The sequence below is a fragment of the Helianthus annuus genome, chromosome 9, assembly GCF_002127325.2.
Source record: "Helianthus annuus cultivar XRQ/B chromosome 9, HanXRQr2.0-SUNRISE, whole genome shotgun sequence".
Lineage (NCBI taxonomy): Eukaryota > Viridiplantae > Streptophyta > Magnoliopsida > Asterales > Asteraceae > Helianthus > Helianthus annuus.
The window spans coordinates 123,787,356-123,806,890 of NC_035441.2; the positions used below are offsets into that span (position 1 = coordinate 123,787,356).

Sequence of the window (19,535 nt, forward strand, 5' to 3'; positions counted from 1 at the left end):
CGGTCACCTTTTCCGCTGCGGGTCGAGGTATGACAGATTGGTATCAGAGCTTTTGACTTTAGGGATATAGGATAGGTTATTAGACCCTTAGAACCTATACTTTAGTCATCTAGGACCTATGTGCTTATGTGATTCCATGTTATGCTTAACTTATGAATTGCTATTGGTCACGCATTTAAATTCCTTTCATTTCACACACAAATCCATGCAAGCACTTTATTTGCTACTTAATTATGTGATACATGAAATGTGTTATAATTATGTCATGAAGTCTACATATCTATTACATATATCACTCCAATATACCATACGAAACTTATACAATCCTTATTTATAAGTTCTCAATTTCACTAAATTTCCAAAACATTTCCCTCCATTTTCCAAATACTTATTTTTATGTTATTCAAACTTTTGTGATGCTTTGTTTTCTAATTCCATCAAAGTGAGTTCATGTGACGGGCATGTAGTAACTGGAAGGGTTCGAGTACCGGTAGTCGGGACGTCCTGTCTAGGATTGGCATTCGTATAAATCCGAATTAACGGACCAGTTTGCCTACCTGGGGACTAACGATGAGAGTACGAAGGACCTATTAGGCCAAAGCATGCCACACCAAACGTCATGTGAACTAACCCCACTTTGAGTTGTCACCGTGTCCAACCAAGGATACCCTCCGACTTTCATACATTACATTCATATTTCTCGATTTTCTTCGGGTTTTAGTGTACGTTACCAGGCTAACACATGCGAACCATACGAAAGCCCGGTAATCATGGGGGCCCACGTGATTACGAAGGTGAAGTATGGCGGCATGCAAGGCCCAATTACGAGCAAAGCCCAAGAACACTTTAAAAGTGTTACCATAAGTTACTGTTTTCTAATACACCCCAAACGTTTTCATTTTATCAAATGTTTGTATTTTTTTCTCTTTTTTTTCGCATATTTGCTAGTAAATCCACGAAAAATCTCATAGCCTCGTTTGCGTTCATTCTAGAAACTCCGGTAAATGCATGGCTGCCCAAATTGCCAAGCAAATGGCTGTCATGATTCCTAACATTGTGATCCAAGCCCAATAAGATGTGCCTCTTCAAGCCTTCCCAATCACCCAAGTGGCACCCAACATAGCTTACCTAAACAAGAAACCCCACACTGGTCCTCACCCTCAATGCAACACCTGCAACTATCACCATCAACCCACCGTACTAGGTCGACTATGTGTCAATTGTGGGCGTTATGGTCATTTGATTAACACTTGTCGTACCCCTTAAAAAAACACGTGCCCTAGGCTAGTTAACATTACCAACGCACAAGCCCAAGCGAACCCAGCTAACTAGGCAAACCCAGCATCCCCACCAGCAAGGGAAAGCGCAACCCAACTAGCCTTTCTCCCACCAGGAAGACTTAAGGCTCTAGTCGTTTATCTCATTTTTATCTACATTCCCAACTTTTATCAATTCCATTTCTTGTTTTGACTATTCAAGTTAAAATTGATTTCAATTTGGGTTTCATATTATTTTCATCGTTGCAATGAACATTATGCCAATGGTTTTTAATTACATTTCATATCATGTCATTTTTACATTGATTAAAGTCCATGTCATTCCATGCCATTTCATGTCATCATACATCACGGTGGACCTCGTTTCATAACTTAGGGAAAGTGGGTCACGTCTCACTTTTTCATAGGCTGACCATTTCCTTATAACACCAGATAGAGGTACCGCCATCATTTAGTCTTGCTTTCTTCGGATTCGAGACTCAAGCATTGGTTGTTGTGTTATGTTTGGTAGAATTTAGGACGAGTCACATAGAACTAATCATGACTTGATAACAAAGCCCATGAAAATTTGACAAGGACATGGTGGATACGCCGCTGGTACTTCCTATATATAAGTGTTCTTGTCAAAGGATCAAAAGTTTTGTTAGATTGTCATGAGAAGTTCTGTGTAAGTAGTGTCAATCTCAGTTTGGGTAACGATGTGTTTAAAGATTCTTTTTGTGATTTCATATGTAACCTTATCATTATGACGTGTCGATTTCCTCAAAACCAATTAGACATCATGATTGCAACTCAGTAGTAAATCCTTGTCACGAGCCATCTCAGTGTTACGATGTTTTTTTTTCCTTCTTCTACACCTCTGGCAACAAAGAGCGATTCCTCCACCAGGAACGTTACCGCCACAATCGAACCTAAACCCTACTTTGACTTTCCGTCTTGAAGTAAACACCTAGAGTATATGCTAAAACAGTTACCGAATTACGGTTTATTCTTAATTTCGGGGCGAAATTCCTAAAAGTAGGGGAGACTGTAACAGCCGTCGAAAACGGGTTCTAAAACCCGAACCGGTTGTAAACGAACTATCACTAATTAAATGTGAATGGAATTTATTGCTTTATTTTATTTCTTTTTTTTTATTATTAAAACGTGGTTAGTAAATAAACGAATTATCAATATTGTTTAACTAAGTTAAATATGAGGGGCCATTTGTGATATTATAGAAACTTATGGTTCTCTTTTAAACACAAGTCTCTTTGAAACTGAAATTTTGCCGCTAAAAAACCCAGTTCGTAAACAACTCGGTTTCCTTTAACACTTCTGCTGATTTTTCGTGATTACATCGTGATAGAAGTTTCCATGATGAATGAACCTAGACTCACACATACGAATCAATCATCGTTTCCATATATTACGAGACACGAGCATGCTATAAGAACCGAAACCATCATCACGTAAACTCACACATCTCGACACCCTCTCACCTTCTTCTGCTTCGATAAACAACCCACCGGAGACACGGTCATCGCCGGAGATCAGAGTTTCACCGGAGCCAACCGGAGGTTAAGCCGACACCGTGACGAAGAAGCCACGAATCGTTTTCGGATAACCGCATTCATTCGTTCGGAATCCTTTCCTCACCATTCCTCGTACGCTACTTTCAAGGAAATTATTATAAGCAACCACGGTGAGTGAATCTTACAATTCCCCCTTTTTTTCCATTTTATATACGTTTTGGGGTGTATCATGTGTCGCAGTGTTTTTATCGCATTTTACAAGTTCAATTCCATGCAATTACCATTATGTGGAGTATCTATGTTATGTGTTGTTTGACTGTTTATCATGTTGGTGCATTTCATTCATTTTCAATATCACATCATCGTAGGCTCGTCGGTTCCCCATTACCTATGGGCGGAACTTGACGTTGCCAACCATACGAGGTCAGCTTCGTTTGATTGAGCTTAGACCTTGCAGCACACCGCAATACCGTGCAACAAGCATACATTCATATGAATCATTATATTTGGTTTGTTTATTGTTTGAGATTGTGTTATGTGTTGTTTGGTTGTTATCACTTGGTGCATTTCATACATTTTGGATATCATATCACCATAGGCTCGTCTGTTCCCCATTACCTATGAGCGGAACTTGGCGTTGCCAACCATACGAGGTCAGCTCCGTTTGATTGAGCTTAGACCTTGCAGCATACCATAATACCGTGCAACATACATTCATTCATTGGCACACCATAATACCGTGCAACATGCATGCATTTATTGAATCATTTCAGTTGGTTTGTTTATTATTTGAGATTGTGTTATGAGTTATGATATATGACATACAACATATTTACTTTAATTGGTTAGCGCACGTTTTTCACAATAAATCAAACTTAAACAAATTATTTTTCCAATAACATTAAGGTTCACTCGCCAACTTTTGTTGACCCAAAAACCATTTTTACACGTGATACAGGTGATCAGGTACGAAGAGAAGTTTGGACATAGGATGGGCCTTAATTAACAAGAAACGGATTAGATTAGTGTATTTTATTTGTTATAATCTTGTATTTGTAATTGTGTATTTGAATTATTTGTTTCATGAAACATTTGTTATGAATTAATGATTATTTAAAACACGTAATAGCAAGTCATAAGCTCTCGGATCAACCCAATCATGCCCCGGTCACCTTTTCCGCTGCGGGTCGAGGTGTGACATGAAGTGTGAGAGAGGTGGTTTGCCAAGGGATGGTTTGCAAATGAGCCAAGCACCCCTATTTATAGCCTGCACAGAAGTCCGGACACGGCCCCGTGTCCACCCATCTTCTTTTTCTTCATTAAATGCAGTTTGTCTGCATTAGTTGACCACGCTCCCGTGTCCGCTACCCACGACCACGTGTGCAGAAGCGTATTTGTACTATCAAGATTTTCCTAGATTCTGCAAATCTTAGAGTTGACCACGGCCCCGTGTCCGCTGGACACGCCCCCCTGGTGGGCGATAGAAGCTTCTACAACTTTGTCTTTTCTGCAGACACTTGGGCACGCCCCGGGCTCATTGAGCACGGAGCGTGTTCAACCTTCTGTTCTCTTGTTTTTGCTTGGGATGATGCTGTCGGGGGCTCGGGCTAGCCACGTTCATTCCTTTTCTTGTATTTATGTTAGATTTAGTTGCATTTTTGCTTCTTTTGTTCATTTGAGCTCATTTAATCCTGAAAATACAAAACGAAGACAAAAACACACTTTTTTCAACATTAGTACTAAAAAGGGGGTTAGTTTTATGCCACATTTGATGTAATTTATATGTTGCATTTTGCACACATCAAATACCCCCACACTTGAATCTTTGCTTGTCCTCAAGCAAAACTCTTTACAATGTGGCTTACACTCCCAAATGGAATGGGTAGAAGAGAAGGGTTTTGGGCTTGTCATAGAGTGTCGGGATTTCCAAGATTCTTTATTAAGTTTTATTTTTATTTATTTACAATCCTATTCGTCATGATTTATTTAAAACATTACATAAGATAAATTACTTATTAGGGGGATAACATACCTTTTTAAAATTCCATTTATATACAAGTTCACATACCTCACGGGGGATCACTCAACACTCGGCCGAAGGTGTATTTTTGTGAAAACACTCGAAAGCGGCATGGAACTTACTTCTACCATAAGCTTGCCAAGCAATCAATCCTCCTCCTTTTTAACTATATACCTTTGTAAATATCAAGATGACTTTTGGGGGAAGGGTTAGGCTTGGGTTAAAGGTAGGTGGTTTGGTTAGTGGTTAGTAGAAAAGGGCGAAAGGCGTAAAAAGCGTCGGTTTTCGTAAGACTTTATTTTTATGACTTTTTATTCTAATGAAGCATTTCTTTAAACAAAGTTCTTTTTGATGAACTTGTTTGTTTATTTCTTTCGGCTTCATCATCATTCTTCTTCTTTTTTTTTATAAGGAAGTCATAAGAAAAACCGAGCTTTGTTACTTAAATAAAGGGTTTAAAATGAAAAATGGTTTTGGTGGGTAAAAGGGTGTTTGTTTTGGGTTAAGAAATGAAAAGGTTTAGGCTCAAAGGGGTTAACTAGGGGGATTTTGGGTAGGTGGTAAAAAAAAAAAGAAAAATAATGGTGTTGAAATAAAAAGGGTTAGTCCTAGTGCCTCCATCATTTACTTACTTGGGTTTAAGTTGGTAAGGACCGGGAACGTATCGTCATGGCAAGTTCTAGAGTCGTAAGAACCAAGCGGCTATTCACACAAGAAACAAAAAATGAGCATTTAGTTTAAAGATGTGTATTTGTATGCTCAATAAAGGCTCAAAACTCACTATTTGTGGGAATGGGTTTTTATGTGATCAAGTATATATAATCAAATTATAACTAGATTTGTCATGCCTTTTCATAATTTTCTTATGTTGGTTCTTTTTATCACGACGCTATCGGTTGTAAATTTGTAAAAATATAACATTTTTAGAACTTGAAATTCCCAAATTAAACCTAGACAAGTAAAAAAATGAAATTTTTTTTGAAAAAAATTGGGGTGTTTAGCGGTTCCAATAGAGTTTTGTGTAAGGCTTGTGATTAGGATTTGCAAGATTCAAGGTTTTAGCATCTCCCTCACACTTAAATTACACATTGTCCTTAATGTGTCTCAAAAATAAGTTTTTAGGTTGATTGAATGTGTAAAAGCGTGTTTAAAAACAAATTTTAATGTTACTGGGCATCTGGACACGGGCCCGTGGTGTCCGAGCACGGCCCCGTGTTCAGTTTGCCAGTAACAGAAACTAGTAAAAAGAAACAGAAGCCTGGGCACGGGGGCGTGTTCAGCGAACACACCCCGTGTCCAGTTACCTGAACTGGGCGATTCTCTGCAAATGGTTCAGCACGGGGCCGTGTTGGCGGGACACGGCCCGTGCTGAACTAGCTATAATGAAGAAAATTTAGCGGGAGGCTCTGTTTTTGTGCATGGGTTGCTGGTTCAAGTTTCCCTTGGTATCCTTTACCATCCCGAGTGTGTTTTATTACTGAAAATTAAAACTAAACTAGAAAATATAAAAATTAATCTAAACTAAACTAAGAATAGTTTCGCGGAATGCCTCCGTGGTGCACCACGTTTATAAGGGTCCTTGGCTAGACCCAAATCCTGGTCATATGTTACCCAAGTGGGATGTTTTGCATCCCATGTTGCACCGTCGGAGAGCATCATCCAAACTCGAGTCTATGACCTTCATGTAATTGACCGGGTCGTCGTCTTCTACTCTCTTTCCAACTCTAAACTTCATTTCCTTGTCCCCAATCCTCAATGTTAGTGTTCCACCATTCATGTCTACCACTGCGTGGGCCGTAGCTAGGAATGGCCTCCCTAGGATGAGTGGTACTTCGGTATCTTCCTCCATATCTAGTATGACAAAGTCGGCCGGGAAGACAAATTCGCCGACTTTGACCAATAGATTTTCAGCGACACCTTGTGAATATTTGATGGACCTATCGGCGAGTTGTATGCTCATTTTTGTAGGGCTTGTTTTCCCTGGGCCGAGTCGGTTGAACATTGATGCGGGCATGAGGTTGATGCTAGCCCCGAGGTCGGCTAGTGCATTGCGAATGGGGGATTCCCCAATCGAACAAGGAATTGTGAAGCTTCCAGGGTCAATCGTCTTTTGCGGGAGCTTGTTGAGTAGCAAGGCGGAGCATTCTTCGCTTAAATTAACTAATTGCAATGATTCAATTTTCCTTTTATGAGTGAGGAAGTCCCTCATAAATTTTGAATATTTAGACATTTGAGTTAGGACTTCGATAAATGGAACATTAACATGCAATTGTTTTAGCAAATTTTCGAACTTTGCGAATTGCTCGTTGGTCTTTTGGCGAATTAACCGATCGGGGTACGGAACCGGAGGATTCTTGGTGGGCTCTTGATTTGGTGGAGAAGCCGTCTCTTGTTGGGGCGTTGGTGGATTTGTGGTTTGGCTAGATCGGCTCTTTTCAGTTGGAGGTAATGGAGCCTCCTCGGGACCCACAGTACGGTTTCTCAATGTGATGACATGTACTCGCGCCTTTGGGTTGGTTTCGGTATTACTTGGTAACGCGTCTTGTGGTCTCTCGGAGAAATTTTGAGCTAGTTAATTTAATTGTTTTTCAATGTTTTGAATAATAGCTTGTTGGTTTCTAAAATTTGATTCCAGTTGTTGAAATCGATCCGAATTTTTCTTTTCAGTGTCGGAGATGAGGCGAGATATGGTATCTTCAAGCCTTTCTCGTCCCCCTTGTTGTTGAGAGAAATTTTGTGACTCGTTTCTTAGTTGTTGAAAGTTTGTTCGTTGGTTTAGATTTTGTTGGTTACTACTATTGTCGGGTTCTCTCCAACCGAGGTTAGGGTGGTTACGCCATCCTTGGTTGTAGGTGCCCGTTGGAGGACCCGACGGCCTAGGTTTATTATCAATGTAGTTTACCGATTCTGTTTGATTATCTATTTCTTTCATACAGCTCCAATTTTCATGTGGCCCACCACACCCCTCGCAAGCCATAACCGAAGCCGTTTTTGCCATTTCTAATTTTTTGATTTTTGAAGAAAGGGCTTCGATTTGGGCTTGCAAGGAGGTGCTTTCGTCAACCTTATGGGCGCCCGGGGCAATAGATTTTGTGCCTCGGAGAGTGTGCCATTGAAAATTGGATTGAGCAATTTCCTCAATTTGATTATAAATTTCATTTGGGCGGCGATTACCTAAAAGTCCCCCGGAGCTAGAGTCGAGTGTTTGTCTTGTGTGTGGCAACAACCCATTATAGAAAGTGGATACTTGTTGCCATACCGCAAGACCGTGATGAGGACACTTTCTTAGTAGCTCCTTGAACCTTTCCCAAGTTTCATATAAGGATTCCCCGTCCTCTTGTGAATATGTGTTAATTTCAGTCATTAATTTAGCCGTTTTAGCAGGAGGGAAATACTTATATAGAAACTTTTGGGCTAGTTCATCCCAGGTGTTTACCGAGCTAACTGGGAGGGTGTTTAGCCAAGCCTTAGCTCGGTCTTTCAATGAAAATGGGAACATTCGAAGGCGGATGGCGTCATTTGATGCTCCATTGATCCGAAAGGTATCACATATTTCTAAGAAGTTAGTAATATGTAGATGGGGATCCTCGTCCGCAAGCCCATGGAAGGTTGCGGAGTTTTGAAGCATTTGTATCAAGTGTTGCCGAAGTTTGAAGTTGTTGGCTTCGACATTTGGTGTATTGATAGCAGCGCCGAGATTACCTACGGTGGGTCGTATATAATCCATGAGGGTACGTTGGTCCACCATTGAAAGTGGGTCCCCCGAAACTTTCTCTTGATTTTTAGCTTTAAGTCTTTTTCTTAGAAAGCGTTCGGGTTCGTCTAGATGTTCTTTTATGTCTCTACTAGAACTGGAGCTCATACACTGCGTGGAAAGTTTAGACGTGGCGCCTAGGTTCCAAGTCCTGCAATAAAAACAAAAAAGGACGTTGGTCAGAAGCTTCACCACGGCTCCGTGCTCAGGTGAACACGGCCCGTGGTCGGAGATACAGTGATTGTTTTCTGGATCCCTGTTACTGGGGAGCTCGACACGGCCCCGTGTTGCACTGACACGGCCCCGTGCTCAACTCTCTGTAACCCGGAAAATAAAAACTGCCAGTAACAATGCTGAGCACGGCCCGTGTCCGACCAGGCACGTCCCATGCTAAGCTCTGCGAAAACTGAAAAAATCCAAAAAAAAAAAAACAGAAAAATAAGAAAAAAGATTAGGCTGTTGATTCCTAACTTTCTTAAAATCCTTGTGTCCCCGGCAACGGCGCCAAAAGCTTGGTGCGCGTGTGGTGTTATAGGTTTTTATGTATATTTTTAGCCCTTTTTACACGTTAGTCAAGTTTTAAATTTATAAAACACGATAGTTTATTAACACCAAACACACATATGGGCAAGTGCACCCATCGTGAGCGTAGTATAGTGTTGGCAAGATACCGAGATCGTCCAAGGATACAAGAGCTTTTAATACCGGTTTATCCTCAACGTCTAATCAAATCAAAAGTTTAGAAAAAGGTTTTAAACTAGAAAATAAAAAAAAAACTAAAAATGCTGAAAAATAAAAATAAAAATAAAACAGATAGACAAGATGAATCACTTGGATCCGACTCGTGTTTAGTGTAACATTTGATTACTTTCGCACTTATGCACTTTTTAAGAGATTATCTTAGTTATAGTAGTAGGCCCCTCTTTTGAAAGTGACGTTAACCTCAACCCAGTAGTTTGAGTCAGCAAGGATACAATCCTAAAGGGTTGGATTATTGAAAGATAATTAATTAAGTTATTAATGCGTAATGTGGTGGGCCCCTCTTTTGAAGATGACGTTACCCTCGGCTAAGAAATTTGAGTCAGCAGGGATACAATCCTAAATAGCCGGGTTAAAGTTTTAATATTAGTTTACATATGAGGAGGTCAAAGAGTTTGGACCCCTGTCATCAAATAACAGTAGGTATTGAAGGAGGTCCTACTAAAATTGACCCATGTCCTTGCAGGATCTATACACTGAACAAGGCAAGACTCTTACCAAACCATTCCCTTAACCCCCGACCAGGTAGCCAACATATCTCCATATAGACCGTGGAGATATGAATGGTGAAAATCTTTTATTTTATATAGACAGTAAAATAATGCCAAGACACCACTGACAAATGATAAGGAAGATTCTCCTTCAACATAAGAAACTAGTTATTAAAGTCATTAATACATAACCAAATAAAAAGTGCGAAAAGATTAAAAATAAAAATTATTACACTAGACACTTGTCTTCACCAAGTGATGTAAGAGACTTAGGCAAACATGGCCTTTGATTGTCAAGAACTCTTACGATCAATCTTGGATCCCGAGACTACTCACACACTCTATGATGGATGATGGATGATGGTGGTGGATGTGGGTTGTGATGGTGGTGGTGAGTGGGTGAAGTGTGAGAGAGGTGGTTTGCCAAGGGATGGTTTGCAAATGAGCCAAGCACCCCTATTTATAGCCTGCACAGAAGCCCGGACACGGCCCCGTGTCCATTGGGCACGGCCCCGTGTCCTCCCATCTTCTCTTTCTTCATTAAATGCAGTTTGTCTGCATTAGTTGACCACACCCCCGTGTCCGCTGGGCACGACCCCGTGTGCAAAAGCGTATCTGTACTATCAAGATTTTCCTAGATTCTACGAATCTTAGAGTTGACCACGGCCCCGTGTCCGCTGGACACGCCCCCGTGGTGGGCGATAGAAGCTTCTACTACTTTGTTTTTTTCTGCAGACACTTGGGAATGCCCCCGTGCTCATTGAGCACGGGGCGTGTTCAGCCTTCTGTTCTCTTGTTTTTGCTTGGGAGGATGCTGTCGGGGGGTCGGGCATGCCACGTTCATTCCTTTTCTTGTATTTATGTTAGATTTAGCTGCTTTTTTGCTTCTTTTATTCATTTGAGCTCATTTAATCCTGAAAATACAGGAAGACAAAAACACACTTTTTCCAACATTAGTACTAAAAAAGGGTTAGTTTTATGCCACATTTGATGTAATTTATATGTTGCATTTTGCACACATTGCATCTTACGATCCCGGTCCATAGTAATCAACTTTCATATAAAATCCATAACTAAAAGCAACCAGGATTCGAGTCTAGGTAGTATTTCCACTGTCTGAGAAAAGTCCAAAGTAATTCGTTTTAGTTAATTTAGTTTAATTGCTTTCTTAGGATTTTTAGAAACCCCCCCCCAACAAACAAACAAAATAGTTCAATCCGTGTCAGTCTAGTCTAAATATAGTCGTTAGCGTAATTCGGTAGTCTCATGGGTTCGATATCTGGACTTACAATAGCTATACTAGTCGATCGGTACACTTGCCGGTTAGTAGTTTAGTGTGTCTTAGTGAGTCTAGAGTATTACTTAGAGTCTAGAATTAGGTTAATTTAGTTAATTTTATTAAACTAATTTTTAGCACATCTTTTTGGTGCCGTTGCTGGGGATTCTTGGCAATTGCGTTGATTACTTTGTTTGGACTTCATCTGATATCATTGTGTGCTATTTGTGTGTTTTCGAGTCGTAGGTGTCTAAATAGTCCTAGTGTCTTTTGTTTTTATTTTAGAGTCTTTTGTTAGAGTCGTCTTACTTTTTTATTTTCGGTTTTGTAGTGAATGCCCCATACACGTTCTCAGGGACTACGGAAGCCGCCGATCGACAAGTTTGCCTTCTCGTCTTCTAGTTTAAAGGTTAGTAAGTCTTCTACTTCATCTTCAGCCACTTCTGACTCTATACTCCAATCTAAACCACCGGCCTTTGACTTCACCCCGAAGTCGTCACCCCGCAACTCCCCACCACCTTCCCGTTCCTGTATACCTAGTCCTACACCTAATACTCAAATGGCCAATAGAACCGTTTACGAACAAGCCACCACCGGCTTCACCGGTGCTAATTCACCCATCACCCTTCCCAACATTGCTAATGATAGGTCCTGGCAGATCCTGTCCTACATCATGATGGCCATCACTAATTCGTGCCAATTCCACGGCCGCGATAATGAGGATGCCCCCGCCCACATTAACCGAATCACCCGCCTTTGCAGCACCTTCTCTATTGAGGGTGTTAATCTAGATGCCAGGTACCTACAGGTTTTCCCATTTTATCTCGCTGGCCGCACAGCCGTCTGGTTCGATTCGCAGCCAGCGGGAACTTTCACCACCTGGGCAGGTTTACGAGATGCTTTCTTAGCTAAATATTTTCCACCAGCCAAAGCATCTCGTCTACGCGATCAGATCCATTCGTTCCGGATGGAGCCTGATGAGCCTTATCACCTAGCCTGGGAGAGATTCCAAACGCTGATTTCTCGTTGTCCTCGGCATGGTTTGTCGGATTGGGCACTCGTAGAAAAGTTCTACAATGGTCTCACCCCTGAGATCAAAGCCCGGTTCGATACTTCTGCTGGAGGGCAACTGATGGGTAAAAAGACAGTTAATGAGTGCAATGATTTGTTTGAGAGTTTCGCCCATTCTGACATGGACTATAGCACTATCAGCAGGACTTCCACTCTTATGACTACCTCCTCGGCCGCTCGATGGGTTAATCAAGTTGGCTTGGATTCATCGGTAGATGCTGCTCTAGAGAGGATAGAGAAATCTTTTTAAACAGGAGTTGAATGAGATTAAGAAAAAGGTCGATAGGTGTGAGGTTTGTAGGGGAGGCCACGATACGATAGATTGTCCCACACTTACACTCGAGCAGGTAGAGTTTATAGCCGGTCAGTCTAGGGGTCCCACGAATCCTTTCAATAATTCTAATTATAACTCCAACTGGCGTGGTAGTGGCAATAATAGTGGTTTCCGCTCTTCCAGTAATCCTCCTGGTTTTCCATTTGGTCAGTATCAAAATAGGGGGCCCGGTCTATACACTAGTGGAGGTTCAGGTCAGGCAGGTCAGTTTAGTGGTTCAGGTTCAGGGGGTCAATTTGCTAGTGGGGGGTCAAATCAAGAAGGTCAAGGTAGTGGTAAGGGGTCAGAGGGTAGTCTAAGTAGGATTGAGGAGTTGTTTGCTCAGTTGATGGTGAGAGATCAGGCTACACAGAAAACTTTAACTGAATTTAGTAATTTCGCTAAAAATCAAGAACAAATAAACAAAAATCAAGAGCTTCAGCTTAAAAATCAACAATCCACACTCTTAGATCTTCAGCGATAAGTAGCGGGTATAGCTAAACAGTTACAAGAGAACCCTCCTGGTCAATTCTTAGGAAATACCTACCAAAACCTGGCTAACCATTCAGCTAAGGCTATTACTACCCGTAGTGGAAAGAGTTTAGGGGAGGTAGTTAGAGAGAGTGTAGAGGTAGAGGATGAGGAAGAGGTAGACGAGGAGATAGAGATGGAAGCTCCCAGTAAGGTGCAACATAGGCTAGACCCAGCAAGTACCGCACACACCGAGGAGGCTCAAGTAGAAAAGAGTGTCGAAAAACGTCCCATAGGGGTTAGGCCTTCACCGTTAGTTGATCATTCACGCGTTCCCTACCCCGCCCGCCTTAAGCATCAAAAATATGCTAAGCAATATGGGCAATTTCTCGAAATGTTCAAGCAACTAAAAATCAACCTTCCTTTTATCGAAGCCTTGCAGTCCATGCCTAAATACACCAAATTCCTTAAGGACCTTCTCAAACGTAAGGATAGGATAGGTGAGCTTTCAAACATCCCATTGACCGGAGGTTATTCCGCGGTGGTCTTGAATAAGCTACCGGAGAAATTAACCGACTCGAGTACATTCACCATTCCTTGCTTCTTCGGGGGTGCCGTTACCCCCGCCCATGCCTTAGCCGACTTAGGTGCTAGCATCAATTTGATGCCATTTTCTCTTTATGAGAAGCTAGGGTTAGGAGAGCTTACACCCACGCGTATGTCATTATCCTTGGCCGACCGATCGGCCAAGTATCCTTATGGAGTCATAGAGAATTTGCTTGTTAAGGTAGATAAGATTGTGTTCCCCGTAGACTTCGTGGTTTTAGACATGGAGGCCGATGAGAGAGTCTCGATCATTCTTGGCCGTCCATTCCTTTGAACCGCAAAGGCCGTCATCGACGTCTTTGACAGTAATATTTCACTTCGTGCGGGTGATGAGATAGTTACCTTTGAGATAGATAGAGTCATGCAACATCCTAGTGGTAGCGATGATTCTAGTGGTCCATGTCACTCCGTTTACTTCCTAGATTCGTTCATCTCGTGCGTTGATAGGTGCATAGATTTCATTAGTGGGGCCGATCTAGTTAGTGAGGGCGAAGTTGAAGAGGAGTTTGTTGATGAAGGTGAGGAGGTAGATTCGTCTTAGGTTCCCGAGACCTTGGAGCTATGTGAGATTAGAGAAGAGAGTGAGAGTAAACCCGTAGATACTCCACCCCTAGAGCTTAAGGTTCTCCCGTCCCACTTAGAGTATGCTTTCTTAGGGGGAAATTCTAGTATGCCCGTCATTATCTCTTCTAGATTGATGAAGGAGGAGAAGGGGAAGTTAGTTGAGGTGCTAAAGGAGCAAAAGCAGGCGATTGCTCGGAAGTTGTCCGATATTAAGGGGATTAGCCCCACCTTTTGTACCCACCGTATTCTTATGGAGGATGAATTTAAACCGGTGGTGCAACCTCAAAGGCATTTAAATCCTAACATGAAAGGGGTTGTTAGAAAAGAAGTGTTGAAGCTTATGGAAGCCGGTTTGATTTACCCCATATCCGACTCTTCATGGGTGAGCCCTACTCAAGTTGTCCCCAAGAAGGGGGGATGATTGTTGTCGTGAATGAGAAAAACGAGCTCATCCCTCCTTGTACGGTTACCGGTTGGCGTGTGTGTATTGACTACCGCAAGCTCAATGATGCCACCCGGAAAGACCACTTCCCACTCCCATTTATCGATCAAATGCTAGAGCATCTTGCGGGCCAACAATTCTATTGTTTCCTTGATGGTTTTTCCGGCTTTTTCCAAATCCCTATCGCGTCGGAAGACCAAGAGAATACGACGTTTACTTGTCCATATGGCACATATGCGTACCGACGCATGCCTTTTGGGCTATGTAACGCTCCGGCTACGTTCCAACGATGCAAGATAGCGATCTTTCAAGACATGGTTGAGAGCTCTATGGAGGTTTTTATGGACGATTTCTCGGTGTATGGCGATTCGTTTGATCACTTTTTAGGGAATTTAGCGAGAAAGATGAAGAGGTGTGTTGAGACGAAGTTGATGCTTAATTGAGAAAAGTGTCACTTCATGGTTACGGAGGGGATTGTCTTAGGGCATAATATTTCTAGAGCCGGGATAGAGATAGATGGAGCCAAGATAGATACAATTCGTAGGCTCACTCCATCGACTAGTGTCAAGTCCATCCGTAGTTTCTTAGGTCATGCGGGCTTTTATAGGCCCTTTATTAAGGATTTCTCAAAAATCACTCGCCCCATGACTCGACTCCTTGAGAAGGACGCCCCCTTTATCTTCGATGAGGAGTGTCTTAAAGCATTCAATTTCCTTAAAGAAAAACTCATGAGTGCACCCATTCTAGTATCCCTCGATTGGAGCTTACCTTTTGAGCTCATGTGCGACGCGAGCGACTACGCGATCGGGGCGGTCTTGGGTCAAAGACGGGAGAATCACTTTCACCCTATCTACTATGCGAGTAAAACACTCAATGAGGCTCAAGAGAATTACACTACGACCAAGAAGGAACTTCTTTCTGTTGTCTTTGCTTTCGACAAGTTCCGGTCATACCTTGTGCTTTCCAAGACTATAGTATTCACCGATCATGTGGATTTGCGCTATCTTTTCCAAAAGAAAGATGCTAAGCCCCGTCTCATCCGTTGGATTCTACTCCTTTCCGAGTTTGACATAGAGATTAGGGATAAGAAAGTAGCGGAAAATGTTTTCGCGGATCACCTTTCGCGTTTAGAGGATCCGAGTAGGGAAGAGATTCGTGAGGAGGCGATAGGAGATAAATTCCCTCATGAGTCCATAGATTTTGTTTCGGCGGAGAAAGAAGGATTGTCGTGGCTTAGTGACATGGCGAATTATCTTGCTAATGGGTACGTGATGAAGGATATGAATGCCTAACAAAGAAGGAAGTTGATTAGAGATGCGAAGAAGTATATTTGGGATGATACCTCTTTAGGATAGGAGTAGATCGCATTCTTAGGAGGTGTGTTAGCAAGGAAGAGGGGTTGGATATTCTTAGGCATATGCATGAAGGGTTGGCGGGAGGTCATCATGGTGCGCACACTACTGCACAAAAGGTATTTCATTGCGGTTTCTTTTGGCCTACGGTAGTTGAGGATGCGTTAGAATTCGTTAGGACTTGTGATGCTTGCCAACGGAATGGCAATATTTCATCCAAGAATGAGATGCCTTAAAATCCCATTCAAATTCTTGAAATCTTTAACGTTTGGGGCATTGACTTCATGGGACCTTTCCCCTCCTCGAGTGGGAATAGGTACATCCTCGTGGTGATAGCTTACATTTCGAAGAGGGTTGAAGCTCAAGCTTTGCCTACAAACGATGCTCGGGTGGTGGTGAAATTCTTGAAGAAGTTGTTTACTCGATTCGGCATACCCAAAGCTATCATTAGTGACCGAGGATCACACTTTTTTAATGCCGTGATGGAGAAGGCATTGGAGCGTTATGGAGTTACTCCCCATTTGTCCACTGCGTACCATCGACAAACTAACGGTCAAGTAGAGAATGCAAATAGGGGAGTGAAGAGGATACTGGAGAAAATGGTAGGGAAGAGCCATAAGGATTGGTCGGATAAACTTGATGATGCTTTGTGGGCATTTCGTACCGCCTATAAAACGCCTCTAGGCTCTTAAAACCGTCAATCTTGATCTTACTCCCGCGGCTAGGAGGAGGTACTTCCAAATCCATGAGTTAGAGGCCCTTAGAGATGCGGCGTATAGGTGTTCTTGGAATATCAAGGAGAAAACGAAAGTGTTGCATGATAGGAAACTTAAGGGGTTGAAAGAGTTCCAAGTTGGTGATAAAGTGCTTCTCTATAATTCAAGGTTCAAATTATTTCCCGAAAAATTGAAGTCGAAGTGGACGGGACCTTATATTGTGAAGGAAGGTGTTCCCGTATGGCGCGATTGAGTTGTTTGATGAAGTTACGTAAGGATCTTGGAAGGTGAACGACCATAGATTGAAGCATTACTTAGGTGGCCCGATTGACAAGACCGAGAGGGAGGAAACCCCTCTCGAAGACATTCCAAACACCACCTGTCACACCCCAACCGATGGCGGAAACATCGGGGCGTGGCACTGAGCGAAACAGATTGTAGAAGTTTCCATAACAACTATTATTACCAATTATTTAAAGCATCACGTCCCATACCAAGACATAAAAAGTAACATGATTATTACAGACAAAATCAGGTCAAATTGTTCTGTTCCGACAACTCAGATTTCAAATACAGACAGTTCATTTATTTGTTTCTAGACCTTTCCTCGCCTCGATTTCACAGCAAGCCAAGCATCTAAACATCTTAAGCACCTACCACATACGTTAAAGTAAAAGTCAATACACATAGTGTAAAGGTGAGCATACAAGTTTAATAGATATAATAGAGTTCGAAATCGTTTACGCATAACCAGCACGTACACAGTGTGAAATGAAGCACATTAGTTATCGACATGAACCTATCGATACCAATGACTGCGGGTTGACTGCCCGAGGCAGTTCGTAATACACACTCACCACTGTGAGCCATGTAATTAATTGTCCTTAACAACCCCTGAGTGAACAGGTGCTGAGTCCAAACTATAGTATTATCGTTGCTAAGGCAGGTAGACAACATTCCATGTGTAAACATAACAAACAAGAATTCATTAAGTCACATATAACATGCGATAGCGGTTAACGTTAAAGTATTGCGTAGTGTGTTCGATGTGATTTAGAATAAGTAAAGTATGTAACACCCAAAAGTGCGTAAAGCAAAAAGGGTTCGAGTATACTTACAGCGATGATGGATTGAAGGGAGCGCTAGAGTGAGATTAGCCTGATCAGAACGATAGCATAAACGATAAGCGGCGCGTAAAATGGTGTAAAGTGTCAAAGGAACGGACGGAAATCCGAACGGGTGGCAATCTGTAACACCCCGTGTTTCGAAAGTCAAAGTCAAGATTGAAGTCAAAGGGAGACAAGATTGCTAATTGCGATCTGTCACTCCTTGCTCAATCCCTGTTTTGACTTCTTTGACTTGTAGCTAGTCTATTTTATGCTTTACGTTAGTTGTATTATGTGGAGTATCTATTACTAATCGACGTGTCACACCCCCAAAATCCCACACGCGGAGTACCACCGCTTGGGAGCGTGACTGACCAGGATCAAACCACCAATCATATTGAACATGTAAATATATATAGCAAAAGTTATCCATCAATACGAAAGGTGTTTATCAAAACCAACATAGTTAAGTATAGCGGAAGCATTAATGTAAAAACCCAATCATAAGTATTAATGTACGAAATGACATAAGTAATCACGATCCATTTGCCCACAACGACCTGCTCCTCCTTGTGCAAGCTCCATAAGTACCTAAGGTCCTGCAAGGCATGCAGCAAATAATCAACAAACTAGTTGAGCGAGTTCACAGAAAGTAAGTTCATAACAGTAATGCGTAAGTTCATCTAGTGGGGGCTTCCCATACAAGTATATACTATTGGTGAGGGATTCTCACATTTATCCTTAACAATGGGGGCTTCCCATTATAGTACTTACTAGACTATTTGCAACCATGTGTTCTTCTTAATCCGAGAACAGGAATACGTACTAGGTCACGCAGGATTTACGTGAGTGCCCTTCCCCGAGGACAGTGGTACGCGTGGGGTTTACGTAGGATTTACGTAAGTGTCCTTCCGACCCGGAAGACAGTAGTGGGTGTTAGGTTACGCAGGATTTACGTAAGTGTCCTCCCGACCCGGGAGACAATGGTAGATACTAGTTTACGTAGGTTTTACGCAAGTGTCCTGACTATCCTGAGGACAATGGTCTATAGTCTAGTGATTGCGTAAGTACGAGTAATCATCCGTTTCGAATAATCCAACCCAATTCCCAACCCGGGAATCCCATGCCTTGGCTGTGTGAACTCACCTTGGTTTGCTCGGCAAATACACAAAGAAGAGGGTTCTTGAACTAACAGTGGTCAACCACGTCCTAACAGGGTTACCACACAAGTCAGGTTTTGACTTCACGTAATGCACGTATGAAACATACAAGTTAACACGTTACTAACACGTATTGGTCATGGCAACATCTTGGCAGTCAAGTAATATCAAGAAGCCCAATAATATTTGGCCCAACATGTTGTGCGATCCACAACATGTTGTGCGATCCAATACCCCGGCCCATACGCATGAGCATTCCACTAACATACTCGGCCCAAAACAATTAAACAACATAACAGTCTTGTGCGATCCAAGCTGATTTGTGCGATCAGCTTGGGTTGTGCGATGTATTAACTACCCGGCCCACATTAACTACCCGGCCCACAGCGTAGAAGCCCAACAGAACAATATATAGCCCAAATAAACAACAATCCGGAGTGGTCCAGTTCGTCTTGTGCGACCGGACAACTCTTGTGCGATCAGTGTGGGCTTGTACGGCCCAGTCGCCTTGTGCGATCCGTACCAGCCCAGTCCAACATGCACGTCCGGCCCAACATATAGCAGCTTGTGCGACTGAGGACTGTTTGTACGCTCGGGTCCTCTTGTGCGAAGAGGCCCCTTGTGCGACTAAGGGTCTTGTGTG

The 19,535-nt window shown here is 42.3% G+C and overlaps 1 protein-coding gene and 1 non-coding gene across 2 annotated transcripts; both read left to right on the plus strand.

The window, feature by feature from the left end:
• The first annotated feature begins 8,074 nt into the window (after positions 1–8,074).
• On the plus strand, positions 8,075–8,181 carry LOC118482419. The gene has a single exon (XR_004868458.1). It is a non-coding gene; the product is annotated as a small nucleolar RNA R71 (small nucleolar RNA).
• A 4,961-nt stretch (positions 8,182–13,142) lies between these two features.
• On the plus strand, positions 13,143–13,826 carry LOC110942642. The gene has a single exon (XM_022184416.1). It carries the CDS (start codon positions 13,143–13,145, stop codon positions 13,824–13,826), a length of 684 nt encoding a protein of 227 aa, XP_022040108.1.
• Positions 13,827–19,535: the final 5,709 nt, after the last annotated feature.